General features: G+C 44.6%; 1 protein-coding gene across 1 annotated transcript; it reads right to left on the bottom strand.

The window, feature by feature from the left end:
* Positions 1 to 445: 445 nt before the first annotated feature.
* On the bottom strand, positions 446 to 4,943 carry cav2 (caveolin 2). The gene is made up of 3 exons (XM_068704547.1): positions 4,719 to 4,943; positions 4,317 to 4,504; positions 446 to 2,726 (listed from the first exon to the last, which is right to left on the bottom strand). Exons 1-3 carry the CDS (start codon positions 4,869 to 4,871, stop codon positions 2,576 to 2,578), a joined length of 492 nt encoding a protein of 163 aa, XP_068560648.1. The 5' UTR covers positions 4,872 to 4,943; the 3' UTR covers positions 446 to 2,575.
* Positions 4,944 to 18,318: the final 13,375 nt, after the last annotated feature.

The following is an 18,318-nucleotide window of genomic DNA, read 5'->3' as shown; positions in this document are numbered from 1 at the left end:
CGAGCATGTTTCAGCATGTAGTGTCTCGCCTTAGGAAAAGAGACAGAAGAGGACAAAGAGGGTGTGTGCGCCGAAGAAGCTCCAGTCAGAGAACACAAAAGACTTCCAGGAACAGAACACCACCGGGTAATAGTAGGTGTTTTGTGGTGGAGGACATTGCAGCAGGTTTTAATAGCTGTCAAACTTAATGGTGGTATCGGGACATCTCAAACTTGCACTGCATGCTGGGTGAATACTCTAACAGGTAGAGATGCTGGCGCAGGCCCGCCGGGCTGCCGCCGGAGCCTCGGGTCACGTTGCCTCGACCCACAGATCATCTTTGTGCAGGAGAAGCGTCTTGTGCAATCTCAGGCGAAGTGATTTACGACGCCTCTCTGGCACTCAGCTGCAAATCCCCAACAAAAAACACACAGAGAAGAAGAAACCACACGCGGAGAAACGAACCTCGAGGGGGAAAATTATAATAATCTTTATTTTCGGTCATGAAGAACACATTTGAGGCGAAAGCTCCTAAACGAGTATATCCACAAAGCAAACACATAAAAAGCATTTTACAGACAGATACATGTCACAGTATGAGTTATTTGCCTTTCAACGGATGAGCTGGGGTCGATTAGTGCCTTTCATTTTGTCAGCTGGAAAAAACAAAAACGTCACGTTCATATCACGCGTTGCTGTCGGAGGTAGAAGCTGCGGCGTGTTGAGTCGCGTGTAGGCGTGTGCTACTTACAGCTTTAATTAATCCCCACTTGATTTAACCCCCATTTACCTGGATGGTAACCAATATTATGACAGGCTTCGTGCCCACTTTGTGACAATCTGTAATTTTGCACGATGATAATTTCACTTTTGCCGCCTGAAATCTTACGTTGGAAGAACATCCACCAACTCATGTAACGATGGATCCAAGGAGAAGCTCATATAAGTATTTTAAAATGCGTCGTTCGCAGCGATGATCTCAGAGACTTATGGTTCTTTTTTAGTTCATCGATTTGCTTTAACGGCGCTTTTGCCGAATGGTTCGGTTCACCTCAGCGGGCCCCGGTTCAAGAAGCGGCAGACGGCCATTTTCAGAAAGAAAAAAAACAAGCTCCGATGAACCGCAGGCGATGTTAGCAACTAGCTTCTAGCGGCTAGCTTCTAGCGGCCAGATGTTTCTCAGGAGCAGAAAGGATGTTGTGCGCGTTTGTTCGTCAGAGGTGGGTTTGCATTCATAAGTACGTTCCCAACGCTCAGCTCCCTAACTGTCACACTTCCTCTCTTTCTAATAATCAGATTGTAAAGCAAGTGCGAACCGTGCAGGCTTTGTACCTTAAGACCAACTTTTATCAAATCCATTGCGAAAAAACCCAATTAAATACATGAATCACGCTGCTGTCTGATCCCCCCTCTGTAGAAATGTTAAACCTCCTTTATCACGCCGTCCTTCAACTCAAGTGAAGTTCTCAGATAGCGGCAGATGTTGAGAATTGGTTTGTCGCATAAATAATAAATTAGGAAGCGTCCCTCCTTTTTGCAAAGTTAAAACATCGCTACTGCGTATCGTTTACCGTACGTCCGCGTAAAAGCAAATGCCCGACACCGTAGCCGATGCACTGTGAAATCAACACAGCGAGATTAAAGTAAAGCAAGCCTGGGGAAAAAAAAAAAACTGCAACAAGCTGCATCTTAGCATTTCATATTCATACGAACTCCTCTCAGACTCCTGATTCAGTTCAACACATTCAACCTCTAGCTGAATCACTTGCAATATATATATATATATGTATATATATACACAACATATGGAAAAAAAAGCAGAAATATTACATCTCTCAGCAAAGTCAGCAGTTGGTTCGCTGATCCCACGGCTCTCTCGGCCACAAAGCGATGGAATGACAAGAATTCTTTTGGTCACATAAAACAACTCCTTTTTGGGTGGTGCTCACGAGCTTTTCATAAAGTCACAAAACGATTCAGGAACCGTCCTGCGGTGATGTGACCCTGTTGATCTGCACATTAAACGGCATCAAGGCGTGTCGTCTTGAACCCGGCGTAAGTTTGTGATTTAGGGTTTCTAGGTTCGGGTGTAACTGTTGCTTTAAGAGCATTTAATCGCTGTGTTTTTTCAAATATATTCAAACGGACGTCGCCCTTTTTTTAAAATTTTAACGCAGCTTTGAAGACGTCTTTTCTCCCCGCATTAGCCATTAGCATTAACCATTAGCATAATGTTGCGTCACAACCGTAGCTTACTTTACTGGTTTGGACACAGCGGTCTCCTGGGTGAAAGTCTTTGTTGTTTGTTTTGACCCATCCATCCACCCGTATTGGACTTTTGTACCACGTGACTTTAAATAACGGTTGCTGCTGTATTATGTCACCTGCTCTGACCGAATGCAACAAACGTTCAACGCGGTTTGCAGAAAAAGAAAAGAAATCTGCCGGCTGGGCTGATGAATTCATAGTTGTAAGAACTTTTGTGCGGCGCTCTTCAGGGGTTTCACCTTTGACTTTATAAAGAGCTCATGCGTCCCACCACAGGCGTCCGTCTCACGCGTCCTTCTCCGCATGGAGGGACAGAGAGGCGTCCCCGTCAGTACTCGGTGGTCTTCACTTGAACGGAGGACAGGCTCTTTCCCGCGCTGTGGAACAGCGGCGTGATGAACATGTCCGTCAGACTCCTCCACACCACCTGGACCGACGGCAGGAGCATCACAAAGCTCTGGATCGCCGGCATCACCAACCTGCAGGGACGAGGTCAAAAGGTCAGAACAGATGCTGGAGTACATTGCTCTTGTATATAGATAACAATCACTCTGAGTGGACTTTTTAAATGTCACAACTTTAACGTAAAACGATGTTTCACAACAACACGAACAGCGGTCTCCTTTGTGAAAGTCTCGTATCTTTATCCAACACCCTTCACACCCGCCCATAAGTGGACTTTCCCGCTTGTTATCCTCGTTATTACACCAGGTAACTTTGAAACAACGGTCGCTCAATATACTACGTCACTGGCCAAACCTTTTTTTTTGGGGCTGAGACTGTTGCTGAACTCTCATCCTCAACCTCTCCATCTACAGCTCGCCTCTTTGAACTCAGGTTGCCGTCGCTGTGACTTCACTCTCTCCAAAGCTCCACACGTTTACTGATTGGCGTCTGTAGAAATCGTTTGCCCCGCTGGTCCAGTTTTTTAGCTCAAGGATGCTGCTGACGGACGGACGGACGGACGTGTGGATGCTCAAATCCACAGCTGGGTCAACCTTCATGTCCTACTGTGTGAGAGAATCTACGGCTCTGAAATGATTTGGATGCATCGATCTTTAAATAAATACATTCCTGCAGCTTGTGACCTTCTCTCCGATTCTATTACATGAAATAGAAAAAAAGCTGCGTTGTGAAAGCCGCATCCTGCTTTGAAGCTGCACCTCTCTGTGCGCATCGACCGGCTCAGTCCCTCTATTGACTTGAATACCTGCGGCGTCCTGAGCTTGAGGTTAAGAGGTCAGGTTCTCTATCTGCATCTGAAGAATGTCCCACACTCCGGTCTGCAAACAGGTCTGTGTTGCTGCTAGAATGCCAGCTATCCAGCAAAGGGCACGGGGGAGTTCCCCCCCCACCCTTAACTACCAGCGGAGCTCAACATTCCTCCTAACTTTCCATTCAGCGCTGACTTTCTGGGCATAAAGTGTTGTTTCCTCGAGTCTTAATGAACAGACTCTTTGGCTTGTGGTTGGGAACGTCTTGCTAGAAAAAGGCCGGAGGCAACCTGGTTTAACTCGATGCAGGCGCATATATATATATATATAGACGACACATGCATGACATCACTGTCCAAATAAGAGTATACACGAAAACAAAACGCTGACGAGACTTTTCGACGTCATACTACGCGGGACTGTAAAAATAACTTCTCTCGATGTTTGCCTAAAAGAGCCACAGCAAGTATGCTGGCAAGGGGAGAGAAAATGTTCCCACACACATTTAAAACGTGCTTTTGGTTCTAAAAACAGGGTTTTAAGTGACATGATCACATGAAATAGACTGTTGAATCACTATAATACTTCAATAACCTTTATATTGGAAATGATGATGTTTGTAGAACGTCTTTTAGATATATATTTGTGTATATTTTGCATCGCTACAATATCATATGTTTAATCTACTGACTTTCTCTCATAACAGAGCATTTCACGTCATGGCATCCCTCTGTTATGACATCTGTGTGCATCATTATTTCTTGTGATGGCCAACATTTGGCACACATGCGCCAGGCTAAACTCCGAAACAGAAACCCGCAGGTCGAAGGGGGGGGCCGGGGGACTTCTCCCTACCAGATGTGGATGCAGCTGAGCACCGCGAAGACCAGTCCGAGGATGAAAGCCATGGGCACGGCCAGCAGCGTGGTCAGCACGCGGTAGAAGAAGAATTTGACCACCTCGAACGCGAAGTGGCTCGCTATCCACACCTTGTCGAAGCTGTGCGTGGAGACGGGCTCCGCGATGACATCCCCGAAGCCGACCTGTTGGTAGTACAGTGAGAGCTTTAACGCAATAAAACTGGCGGCTTTGGAGATGATGGATTTACGCGCAGGCAGCGACTTCCTGGTATTCAGGCTGCAGATTAACACATTCTGTGACGTGAAAACAATAAGCTCACATTACTGAGTACATAATTAAACTTCACAACCGCTACTTTGTGTAGTTTCACTTTCAAACACCGTGTTCAGACTGTACCTTCAAGTGCGCGTTGATATCGTTCGGATCTCGGTCCGGCTCCGCCGCGTACGCGCTTTTCCCCTTCTTCGACAGAATCGGCTCTATCGACCTGTTGAACTCGTCTTCGTCCATGATTATGCTGGTGTCCGATTTTTCCCTCTCCAGACCCATGTTGTATGTGCGCACTCAGACGGGACAGGCGGGTGCAGGCAGAGCTTGCAGCCGGTGACGGGTGCGCTGCGCGCTGTGCGCCGGACTGGAGCGCCACCCCGCCCCCTGTATGGAAAGCAGCGCAGCGTGGGGCCGAGAGGAGACGCAACAAAGCTCCAAGTCACGTCCTCGGGGCCCGTTTCCAAAAGGCCCGGTGATGACTGGCTCTACTGTCATGAGCCACGGACACCCAGGAGCCATCAGGGTTCAATACCCCGAACCTCCTCATGTGATTAAGCATGATTAGTGCTTCACGACCTGCAGGCTTTTTTTTATTTCTATTCACATCTCATCTTTTAAATTTGTTTTTAAAAGTGTTTTTCAGTGTAGACATTTCTTTTTTTCGTTTTGAAAAATATGCACTTTTGAATGACGATCAGTTAACAATTTAACCCTCCGGGCATTTTGTTTTTGGAGAGAAACACCCACATGCTTATTTTCACAACACCTTGTAACTTTAAAAGCTTGGTTATTATTACTGCTGTAGCTGAACACACCGTTCTACCCGCTGAGTAAATTTACCGCAAGTTTCCCTTCTGGTCTGCATGGATTTCATGCTCCGAACACACGGGCCAACATTGCTAGAATAACTGCAGGTCCTCAGATGCCCAAACAGGAACCACATCAGGAAGACATTTTCCTCAGGCAGCCCGGGTCAAAGCTTCTTGCATGTCTTCTTATGGCATGTAGTCTGTTCTGACTGCGACGTTAATTAAGGCATACATGTGAACGCGCTACGCTCAGAGGAAGTGACGTAGCATAAAACATGAGAAAGACTACTTATGGTGGGTGGGTCAAGCAAACACAGGACTTTCACCCAGGAACCCGGTGTTCGTGTCCCAAAGTGTTGTTGAGTTATCTTAAAGTTACATTTGTGTTTTCTGTACTAATATTTACGTTTTACTCTACGTACTCATTAAGCCATGATGTTTGTCCTAAACCTGAAAATGACCCCGCGACCCCTCAGCAACCCACATGCTTAACATGAGCTGCTCTTATTGTGATAATCGAGAGTATTTTCATGTTTGTGCTTTGCCATGCTTATTCGTCTCTGTGTATTTACTCTCTACACATGTATGAATGTAGACCTTTGTGTGCAAAAAGGCCACGATGTCAAGATTGTCGCTTTATTGACAAGCGGCACACGGAAAGAGAGGTGGAAGCATTTTCAACTTCGTGCAACAGAGACTAAATTTACCTGGACAAAGATTTGCCAGAGACAAACTGATGAAGTGCTGGGTGATGAAGTTTTGTCTTTACCATGTGTGGAACAAAGTCCGTGGAGAAGATTAGGTTTTGTAGTTTCTAGGTTTCCTCTTGTAAGCTTCTTTTGCCTCCAAGATTACAGAAACAAACATATGGAGTGCTTCCTAAACGGTTGTACGACCAGCAACCACCAGTTGCATCCATGTCTGTCCAGAATGTCATCATCTGTAATTCTATTTGTGTAAATGTGTTATGATTAGCAAATTAATTCTTTAGTTACGGGCAAAATAAGTGACCTTTTTTTCGCCAAATTTTAACGAGTTTGTCCTCGAGTTCAGGTGGATGTTTGTGCCAAATTTGAGCAAAAGTCCCTCCAGGTGTTCCAGAGCTATCGCGTTCATTAGAACAACTTGAAAACATAACGCCTCCGGTCACGGATGTCACCGGCGACCAGAGGCCATAAAAAGGAATCATCTCCAAAACTCCACCACAAATAAACAACTCGAATGGCGTTTACATTTGTGTTTATTCACGTCCAGTTCACGCTTTTTTTTTCTTCCAGTGGAGTTCTGTGAGCAAAAAAAAAATTGTTTGTCTTACTAAAAAAAAGGCCGCGTCTCATTTGTTGATGTGACAGATCCAGCATCCTGCCTATTGATGAGCAACCTGTAAACAACAGCCTCTTTTGTTTAGACAGAACACACAGAATTTAAAAAAAAAGTAGGTCAGGACCGCTGAGTGACAGCGAAGCAGAAAACGCAGCAGGCGGAAAGAACAAGAGGCGCACTGGGCTTTCAGAGCCATCGAGGGCCCGACCCCTGGACAACAACACAAAAAAAAGTCCCAGATTAACACAACAGAGAGGGATTCAGAAAGACAAGCATTCAGCAAGGGGAGGGGGGGGGGGACCTGGCTGGATGGCCCGAGGGTGAGGTGGGGAGAGAGAGAGAGAGAGAGAGAGAGAGAGAGAGAGAGAGAGAGAGAGAGAGAGAGAGAGAGAAAGAAAGAAAGAAAGAAAGAAAGAAAGAAAGAAGGAAAGAGAGAGAGAGAAAGAAAGAGAGAGAGAAAGGAAGAGAGAGAGAAAGAAATAGAGAGAGAGAGAGAGAGAGAGAGAGAGAGAGAGAGAGAGAGAGAGAAAGAAAGAAAGAAAGAAAGAGAGAGAGAGAGAAAGAAAGAAAGAAAGAAAGAAAGAAAGAAAGAGAGAGAAAGAAAGAAAGAAAGAAAGAAAGAAAGAAAGAGAGAGAGAGAGAGAGAGGACAGTGTGGACATGAGAGTGTGTGAAGGACGGAGCAACAAAGGGAAAGTTATTGCCCTTGGTTGGTGTTTTGGACGCCAATTCAGCGATGTGATGACAGCAGGACGTTTGCTGTTTGCGTGTCCACAGGAGGAGAGTGACGATGAGGTTTGGAGACCTGACGTTTAGCTCAACTTAAAATCCCTTCGGTCCACCATCTATGGTGACCTGACAGTCCTGAGAGCGCCGGCACCGTTTGTAGAAAATCCTATTTTCTGTGTAAATCGTACGTTTTAACGCTATAGATTGTAGTCTCGTGTTGAACGCAATTAAGGTTTGATCTCGTGCGGTTGATAATAATAAAGCTTATTTATTTATGTATGGCTCTCATCAAAAAGAGCATCAAAACGTTTTTTACGAGGCAAAATAAAAGAATAGAATACAATCTACATTTTCACATGAATATACATTTACATCGAATATAAATAAACCCAAACTACAAGTAGCCTACAGATCAAACAGGATGGACCTATACGTCATCTTTAAAGGCTACTGGAAAGCGGTTTGGTTTGTCATCACCTGGTGCTGCTGTTGCCTGATCTCATCCACCTCACCTCAAAACAACCCTAACGGTGCACAGAACCACCTGAGAGCTATTTGGAAAACAGCTGGCGCTTTCAAAAAAAAAAAAAAAAAAATACTTGGCAGGCGATTGGATGAACCATCTGTCAATCAAACTATTGGCGAAGCCGGTCGGGAGAAGAGTGAAAACGTCTTTGCCGTGGAAAGTCTTCGGTGTTGTTCTTTGCTCTTCCTTCAATGAATAAATAATCTGTAGTTGTGATGTAACTGATGCTATCGCAGCGTTTACCCTAACCACCTTGTTGTTTTGAATGAACAACATAAACCCCGCCCTTCACTGCCAGCAGCTCCTCACAAAGACGCTGATTGACAAACACGTTTCTTGAGGTGTTTATGTTTTTGTGTCCACTTCCTTTAGATGAACATGAATATTTAGATGTTTCATAGTGTCCAGCTGAGGAGGAGTGAAGTATCAGACGTTCAGATGACTGAACTCCTGAGTTAAAACCACCAATGCTTTGAGATAAAAAAAAACCACTCTTTGCATGTTCTATCAAGAGCAATTCAAACACACACACCCATTCTTCATCTCACTATACTTGTATCTGTCAGTGAATGAGCCACTGGACTTCAGGAGGTATTTACACCTCACTCCTCAGCTGCTCTCTTATCCCGAGGCTCTAACCAGCTGCATGGTGGGATCCCTCTGAATCCATCATGTTGTAGCGTTGGAGAACGTCCAACGCGGTGCCAAGGTGTGCGCAGCTGTAGCTGAGATTTATAAGACCGTAGTCTGTATGTATGTTCAAAACAATAATAGACACAACATTGTTCCTACTTCTAGTTATACTGATGATATTTACTCTGCAGATCACATGTCAAAAGGTGTAAACTAATTCTGTACACAATAAATGACCCGATGACTTTACTTTGCTTCCAGTTTTGCCCTCTTTGATCTTTTTTTTTTTTAAATTTCTTTTATTTGATTTCCGTTTTGTGTGTTTGTTTGCTTCGCCTTCCTCTGGCCTCTCGATCCCGCTAGGCTAATCATTTAATGAATTCCCCAAAACGGCCACATTCCAGGACATCCTCGGCCGGCGTTCTCTCCTCGAGGAGCTGCGTCCTGACGCGGGAGCAGCGCCGTGGAAACGTTTCCTCCGATTTCACAGGGAACAAACGCATATTTTGTCCAGGAGTTTCCAGAGGGAACAATGATATCAGCTCACCCCTGCAGCGCACAGGGATTTCCTGCCCCGCCCGAAAAAGGACCCTCATCTCAACGGCCTGGAACACACGTCACCTTCAGTGGCGCTACTCGTGTGAATATGATGTGTTTGTGTGTTCAAGCATAGTCAGGTTGTGCATGTGGCATAGACGTATATGGTTGCATGCGTGTATGCGAGTTAAAAGGAAAAACACACAGACTGTCCTTCACCCTCCATGTTTTTACATTCAAAACACTGAAATTTATTAAAAGCGTTAATTACTGTTTCCAAGGAAACAAAACAAACAAAGTAGAACGATACACAGGACAGAAGTAAAAATCCATCACAGAAAAACAAGCGATCCCATTGTGGGCTGCAAGGATTCCACAGATGTTATCTGATCGGGAAGTAGCCTGAAGACCAGTTTCCAAACACATCATTTAAAAATATTTACTTGGAGAATACAACTCACAAGTGCCTCTTTTATATTGAAGAAAGAAAAAAATGCCTCTGCAGTTATATTTGCTTCTTATTCTTCGATAATGTAGAATTTTGTATGAAGGTTTTAAAGGGTTTTAGAGGTTATAATGAGGATGGCTCTAACTCCTGCAAACATTGCGCTAAGGTCTGTGGTAATGCAGAACACCTCACTTCTAAAGTCTGAATATCTGCTGAAATGAGAAGACCTTGCGGTTCCTCACATCTCTTAAAATCCCTAAAGAAAGGGCGTCGCCGCGCTCTGATTGGCCACGAGGGGAAGCGCACCAAGCTGCTCTCAATTCTTAATTCGGAGCGTTCCCTCACACCCTGCTCCGAACTACCCTCCAATCAACTCAGGGGAAACGTGACGTTCGGCTAAAAGAGTTGGAAAACAAAAGGAAATGATCAGAGAATATAGGCCCCTTTTCACAGCGGCCATTTTGACATGTAATCGCAAGGAAAACACAAACATGAATTATGGCCCTGTTCCATTTAGGTGGGCTTGGGGCCCTGGTACTTTAGTGGATGTGACACAAAATAGAATGGGACCGTTATCAGTTTGATCAATTGCACCTGTGTTGACCCTGCAATCACGCGTCAAAATGGCCGCTGTGAAACACATTTTTAGCACACGTTATCTGAAGCGTTTCTTCCCCAGATGATGAAGGACGTCACGTCTCGCTTTCTACTAATTAATCGCGACGCATCGTTTTGCATCGCGATCGTTCCGTCGGCAACAAATCGTGGATTTGGCTCAGAGTCGAGCCGAACCAGAAACATAAATACGTGTGAAACGTTTGATAAATGAGACGCAGTTTGACAGCCCTGATGAATGACTGCGGGTCGGTCCGAAGCCGTTTTGATGGAGCAGGTTTGTGTTCCAGAGCAGCAGAGGTTGCAAATACAGATACAAAAAACAACATAGAAACGCAGAGCTTGTGTGACGGTCTGTGTATAAATACACGTGTGTGTGTGTGCATGTCTATGTTTGCGTGGGAGCACACACACACACACACACACACACACACACACACACACACACACACACACACACACACACACACACACCGTATATGTTCTGTGGTATATTTATCTTTATCCATGTTTGTATGAGGTTGTCAGTTTAATGTAAATTCTGCCATTGAATCTGTTTGTGAAGGCCTGCAGAGCGCCATGCGTGTGTTCTGTGTGTATTCATTGCAGGCGTCTGGAGCGGTTCTGTTCCCTGACCCCGCCTCAAGTCTGTAGTTATTTTTTTTTTTGATAAATGCATCAGATCAGCAATTTTAAATGGGGTTTTTTTTGGGGGGGTTTTTGGGCAGAAGAGGACGGGGTGAACCATCCTGGCGTCTGGCATACCCAGCGGCCATTTTCTGCGAGTGACTCACTGAAATTCTTTCCAGTAATAATGAATATCGCTCTCTGGCACACGGGCAGCCGTTCAAGAACCGGGCCTGTTAAAGAAAGGAAAAATGACCCTACATGCGAAATCCAACCAAGGCCACAGAGAGAGGCCACTTCAAAATGGAATCAAGCGACTTAAATGTCATTTTAAACGGCTAATAAATATACAAAAGAAACAATACAGCTGTGATGAATGAAACGGAATAACATGCACAGGTCTGTAATGACTCTGACGGCCTGTGAGGTCGGCTTCTTTACGTTAAAGAACAGACGCAGCGTTACTTTCTGTCTGGCGAGCAATAATTAAGGACTTTTTGTCCTCACCGTCAGTAATGCAGCGAGGCGACGCCCTCCACCACCGAGGTAACCTGAGGAAAGAGGACGCTCGTATTTCATCAAGCAGACAAACTCTGGATGTGCAAGAAAACAACTTTGAGAGTGAGACGTCTTTAGAATGAATTAATCCCAATTTACCCTTTTTAAAATGTTTACTTTGTTGATATTTTCTCACATTTTAATACATAAAAGCACAACAGTATAACTGGACAAGACCGATTCTAGCTTTAGAAGCTGCTGATTGGAGCCAAAGTGTCCAACAAGAGTATTGTGAGCAAGCCTTGTGTACAATAATGAAAGTTCTAAAGATGTGGGTTTGGAATGCGTGACATTATTCAGTCCGAGGCTGAACTGACAGGAGAGAGGGTGGAGCTAAAGTTACAACCTAACGTTCTGCAAGACATTTGTAGGCAACAAAAATGTTTCAATTACCTTTCATGAACTGAAAACACACTGTGGAAGTAGCCCCGCCCCTAAAGCATCCCCTGCTTTATGGTCTGTTTGACTCTAAATGGACCATAATGTACTAAATGAACATCATGCTGTATTGAAGAAGACTGGAAACTAGAGATTGAGACCATAAACTCATGTTTACAATGTTTACTGAGGGAATAAATCAAGAGAGAAGTAGAGTCATTTTAGACTAGACTTCTATACGACCAGAGGAGTCGCCCCCTGGTGGACACTAGAGAGAATGCAGGTTGAAGACACTTCAGCGTTGGCTTCACTTTTCAGAACTGCTGTGAAATAGATCTCTCTATCATGAACAAAACTCAGCATTAATAACTGCTTGTCACCTTCATACAGCACGCAAATAATGTGCTCCGTAATTTGAGTAATATCTTAATTTAAACGTACCTAAATAAAAGTGAATGGACACACTTCAGTGGTAAAAGTACACACAGAGCTCCCCAGACTCAAACATAGATGTGGTAACATGTAGTATTTATACCGTTGTCTCTCTTCCTGCTCATTCTTCAGATGTGGTGGATGGATGGAGAGATGAGAAGGGGGGGGAGAAGGGGGATGTCGGTTTTTAAGGGGAGGAATGTCCCGACAGGCCCCGACACACTGAGGCACTGACTGTCACATTTTGTTCTAGGCAGTGGAAAAAAAAAATTCAGCAACAAGCTCGAAAGCCCCTCAAACCATTTTCCAAAATAGCCCAGATCTGTCTTTGCAAACGGTGTTGCGAGCCATCTGTGAACGCCGTCGGTCTCACCTTGTCGCTCCGCTCTCAGGCTGCCGGCCGGTCAGAGGCAGGACGGGCTTCAAATCGTTTTGCAATGCAAAAACACCCTTCATACAAATGGATTTGACGGCCTGAGGAGTCCTGATGCTAAAGATAAGGGGGGGAGGCGGAGAACGCCGCGACGGGAAGAGATGTTCGCTTCAAGCCATCATCGTTGGCCAGGAACCAGGAGATATCGCTCATATTGCATTGACAGCTCTTTATTGGTTTCTGTTACCTTCCGTCTCAGTAATGATGAGATATTTCATCAAGTCGTCGCTGAAAAAAATCCCCCAAAAAAACATTTTCAGTGCACATCAAGTGATGCCTTTTATTTTTCTAGTTGACGCCAAAAATTCACAATACATGACAAAACTGGTTTAATTACGGGGGTTGCAATGAATAGCGCTAGTCCCAAACTGGGCTAATGAATAATTGACATTAGCAAGAAGCTAACGTTTAGCTGCCTAGAGCACAACTAGGGCCATCACCTGCCCCAATCTATCTTTGAATCTATCTGCACACTTTACTTTGTTTGTGCCGAATGAATGACGTGAACGAAGAGTACGGTGGCTCTGGGTGGTCAAACAACTCTGATGGATGCGGAAAAAAATGCAGAAAAATCGAAAATAACAATAAAGAAATAGACAATATAGGCGCTGATGTTCACTTGTGTAGATCATAGAAGCGTCGATATTAAATCGAGACAGCTTCATAATCAGTTAAAAGTTGATTAGACTTTTCTAGACACAATACAAATAAATATGAATCAGGAATTCTTGTAACTCTGAAACAATCACTCTGCTATCAGCTGCTTCCACGCGGGTCGGGAGCACAAAACAAACACGAAAGCCGATGGGAGCAGCTTCCTGTCGCGAGTCTGTCGCACAGGAAGTGAGCGTGAAGCTGGTCGAAATCCTCTTACCCTCAGAGCAAGTGGTTTTAGTCACAGTTGTGGTGCAGGTATAGCCCCACTAAACCAGAGCTGATTCATGTATAGCCGTCAGTTTGTCCTCAAGTCCTCAAACCTCAGGCTTTGATCCTGTGTGCTTGTTGTAACGGTTTACAGAGAAGGGGCTTTCTTCTCCTCAGACAGCGACTGTGAGGCGTTCACACTCTGGCTGACTGGAGAGTTTGTCCCTGAGAGTTCGAATGTTTGTTGAAGCCGTTGGTGAACTTGGGTGCGGCCCAGAAAAGCATCAGGTCCAACGCAAAACAACACCAGTTTGGGGTTTGCTTCCAGTGAGGTCCGGTCTCCTGGAGTCAACTTGTCTTGTTCGTGTCATCTGTCACTGTTAAGAAGAGCTTAAAGCGTAAAAACAGCAAACTCATCACTTGGTTGGACTAATGGTTCATAGAAAGAATTGAAATGTATAATAGAGGGAAAATCAGGAACGTTTTCTTTCTACAAGTTGTTGTTAGTTTCCTGAAACTGCAGTTTTAGATTAAGGATTTACTTCTCCGCAAAGGCATCTGACATCGTGCGCATTGTTGTATTGTGTGGAGCTGTGACCACAGAAAAGTCAGCATTGTAGCTTTGATCACATAGGGAACTATTGTGGCCAGGAAAACGCTTGAACAGCGTTGTTTGATCACCATTTTCTTTTTATAAAGCCACCATTTTTCTCTCGGGGAGCCAGAATTACTGCCTCTTGTGTCGTCGGGTTCAGAACATTAAAAATGGAAAATATTACGTTGCGCTGAGCAGGAGGCCCGTGTGCACCTGCCACTGCTAAACTGACGTATAAACACCCAGAGCTCCGGAGACCCCCAGGGCGAAATCATCACTCATGTCAGGTTTATTATGCTCGTATTTAGCGAAAACACAAAGCAAATCACTAATGCAGCAGGCATCTTTCTCGAATCTTTTGGTAACACCCCTGTCATCCCGGGGACTGATAGAGATTTCACGCCTTGCGCCAAGAGGATGTAAATTCCTCTCACGGATGGCAGACAAAGAATTGCTCTCTTTAAGTGGGGAGTGCTGGCTCCAACCAGGTGTGAGACACTGATGTTTTTTTTTTCCTCCCACGTTGAAAGTGTTTTCGGGATCGCGTGAAAGGATGACAGCACTGGAAGGTATGCAGAGCAGCTGTTGGGCCAATGCACAGTGCCACACTGGGACAATGTTTCTAGTGTTGAGTCAGCTCAGAGCCGACAGACCCACCGAACAACTGGCAAAACATCTTTTAGCAGTTTTGGAGGAAATGCATTTCGGCATTGGAAACAAAAAACGTCATAGCCCCAAGGCAACGGAGCTAGTAAACCTGAGATGTTGATCACTTGTTGTCGTCAGCTGCAGACGGACGTAGATCCTGCAGTCTGAAGATCCGGCAGCAGGGACTTTTCTACCCGGCCCGGAAAAGAAAAGTCCCTGTGTGGAGCCAACGCCGGCACCACGCTGCTGGAGACCCAGGCCGCATTGCTGGGCCCGCTGGAGGGAAGGGAGGCACGGAAGAACCAGAACCAGGACCGTCTGGACAGACTGTCAGATCATGGCAGCAGTAAAAAAAGAAGTTTTCTAAAGGGGACTCTGGCGCTCAGCGAAACAATACCGCTTTTGTCCACAGGGGCCGCCAAAATCAACACAAAATAAGAGCTTCTCGTAGTAGCTTTAAGTAAAACTACAACAATGTAAACGTAACTATGCGGGTCTATGTACATTTTGACAGACTAAATAACACAAGCGTCCTTTTTGACGAATGAAAAGTTGAATTCATAAGCAATGAAACTCAATTCTTTACACACAGATGCTTTGCTGCTACAGTTCGGTCAGAGAGTGTTGCGCATCTTTATCAGATCGAGTCCAATCAGATAATCTCATCATGCCTCCAACTCTGATCTAACTTTGTTTTCTAATTTAAAAAAAAAAAAAGATGTCAAACTTCTTGTCCAGACAGCAGCAGCAGAGTCAAACGTCTGTGAAAACAGAGCCAAAGGTGAACGTGTTTCTGAAATCACTGTGCGAAGCAGCTGCAGATTTTCACAATACCAGGGTCTTAAATGGTGCCAAGTGTCTTCACACTTGTTCCACATCACTCATTTATTCCCCTGTTTCTGAAAGAGACAATGCACAAACTCTATACTGCTCATAGAATGTCCTTGAGTTGGACAAAATGTCTTTCTTAAGCACCACCGTGTGGCGCATTTACACGGTATTTTACTAACGTTTACTGACGTTATCTCCCGGATATGACAACAAGGCATTATTAGAAATATGACATTATGTGTCATTTGCATTTAATTGTATGTATACTATTATAATATACAGGCCTCTTTATGTTCATATAATACTCACAAAGACATGTTACTTTGTCTCCACGCTGTGTAGCAAGATGAGCCGCCTCCAATTTGCATCCAAAATGCTGTCAAGACTTTCATTTATAATTGCCAACGCAGCCTCCATAAACATAGACTAAGTTAGACAGAAAGAAAAACTTCTCACTGAGATGCCAATTCACACAGAAATAATAAAGAAGCACAAAGCTTCTTCACTGGAAATAAAAAGGTTGTATGAGAAGTTCTCATACAACCTTTTTATTTCCAGTCGAGTTACTTTTGGTCCTCATTGAGAACCAAAAGTAACTCGACTTGCTCTGAGACTTCGTTGGACGTGGTCCAGCAAAGCGGTCCCCGATTGCTACAATATATTTATAGTGTGATAAAGTACAGGCTGCGAGGTAATCAGTTTTTCATCACCCACTTAGCTACGTGAGCCGCTGAGCTCCCTTGAGACTAGGTCGCTAACACGAGTTAAAAACAAACGTCGCTTATCGAAGGGTGGTCAGCTAGGGGTCATGCTTTCATCCCTTCCAAAGATCTGATAAAATGACCCAACATGTGTTGTAATATTCAAAAATAGTCTGACGTTTGGATTGTTTGATTGTGTGAGCGGTGGCTTAATAAGTAAATACATGTACCATCTGTGCGCGGACGAAATAAAAAGATCACATGACTTTTAATCTATAACATTCATCACAGATGATGTGTTACAGGAATAAGGATTACTCGAGCGCCGTCGCTCAGGAGGTTCCCGCTTCTTCTAACCATGAGGCCTTACTCATGCCTCCTCTCCTGACACAAATACGGGCTGGGTTTGACACACCCAGCTCCTCCATGAGAATCAGCACATCCTCTGCAAGACCGACACACACACACACACACACACACACACACACACACACACACACACACACACACACATCTGCACCAGCCCACATATCCCAAACCACAGCAGCTCTGACTGGAAGCTCTGAATAACTGTTTAAAGATGTCTGCTTTTTTTTTTTTTCTTTTTTTTTTTTTTTTTGCTCCATCACCCTCCATCAGGCGGAGGAATGCGAGGGCTTGGCTTTTCACTTGGCAAAAACAAGATATGCGAAACTATGCAACTGAACGGATACAGCGATTATTTTACCTCACAGATAGTGTTGTCTATCTCATTTTTACGCGTGGCCCGTGGTCGTCTACTACGAATGCAAACGCCGCAACGGAAAATAATGGAGCGGCGGACGTCTTTCAATACGGCTGAACACAATAGCACCCCCGTTGATATACTGGTCATGGAAGGCCGGAGATCATTCGAGGATGCCGACTGAGACATAAGAACCTCTTGGATAGTCTCGGTTTTATTGGCCTTGTTCCTGCTGGTGACTGTACTGTACTGCAGATCTCTTCTCACCACCAAAGCACGGTGTAAATCACAGCGCTTTCAGTCATGGTGAAATTGTTTATGTCAACAGGTTGCACAGTTTGGCGCAGCTAGCTTAACCCTACTGCCAGCAATGATGTTGCACAACTTTTTCCAAACCGTAGATTCCATTTTTTCATTATCAAAGCCAGCGTTTTGTTAAATTTCTGCCTTATAAGACGTTTATAACGTCTGTGAGTGCCAACTACTCTATGATTACGATTAGGACAAGTTAGTGTTTATGGCAAATTAAATACGATTACAAAACGCTACATGCTACATGCTACTAACCCCCCCAATCCCAACATCCACACGTCACCTTTCTACCTTGCTATAGGCAACGCTACTTCCTCCGTTGGAGATATGAAGTTGGCATTGAATGTAAATTATGGACATAATTTCAGGTGGTAGTGGACTGGCTTGCTAAATGTTAAATGTCAAGTAAATATCAACTTTTTATTCTCCAATTTGGCAGCTGCGCTAGCAAAAATGTAAGGCGCAGCGTTTTTGCGACATCTAGCGGCGAGGTTGCAGATTGCAACCAACTGAAACTTCCCCCCGCGTGCTTAAGTACGTGAGACAACCAAGGTGGCCGACAACAAAGAGACGAGATCGCGAAAGGCCGTGTCTGGAGCCGGTGCTCGGTTTGTCCGTCCTGGGCCGCTGTAGGAACATGGCGGTGCGGAGTGTCGGACTCAGCGAAGAGGAAACTGCTCTGTGTGTCGATAAAGTAACGCTACAAAGTCACAAAAAACGCATACGTGTGAAAAATACATTCCATCTCTGCCAACAGATCCACTTAAATGCTACACACATTTAAGGATTGCTGTAAAACAAGGAGAAAACCTGCAGAGCAGATTTAAGAATGAACTGTAAACATGTAGCAAACAGTTCGTATGAAGCCGTCTTGTGAGCTGGAAGTAGACCGGTAGTTTGACACCCCTGGGTTAGAAGGATAACACTGCAGATAACCCTTTAATAAAGAATGCAGGCCGCACAGCCTTTGTGAGCAATACGTGTTGCCATTGGGACAAACACTG

The sequence above is a fragment of the Cebidichthys violaceus genome, unplaced genomic scaffold (genome assembly GCF_023349555.1).
Source record: "Cebidichthys violaceus isolate CVI_PGR_0920_01 unplaced genomic scaffold, fCebVio1.0.p SCAF_94, whole genome shotgun sequence".
Lineage (NCBI taxonomy): Eukaryota > Metazoa > Chordata > Actinopteri > Perciformes > Stichaeidae > Cebidichthys > Cebidichthys violaceus.
The sequence above is the reverse complement of the archived record's forward strand: the minus strand, read 5'-3'. Positions and strand labels throughout refer to the sequence as shown.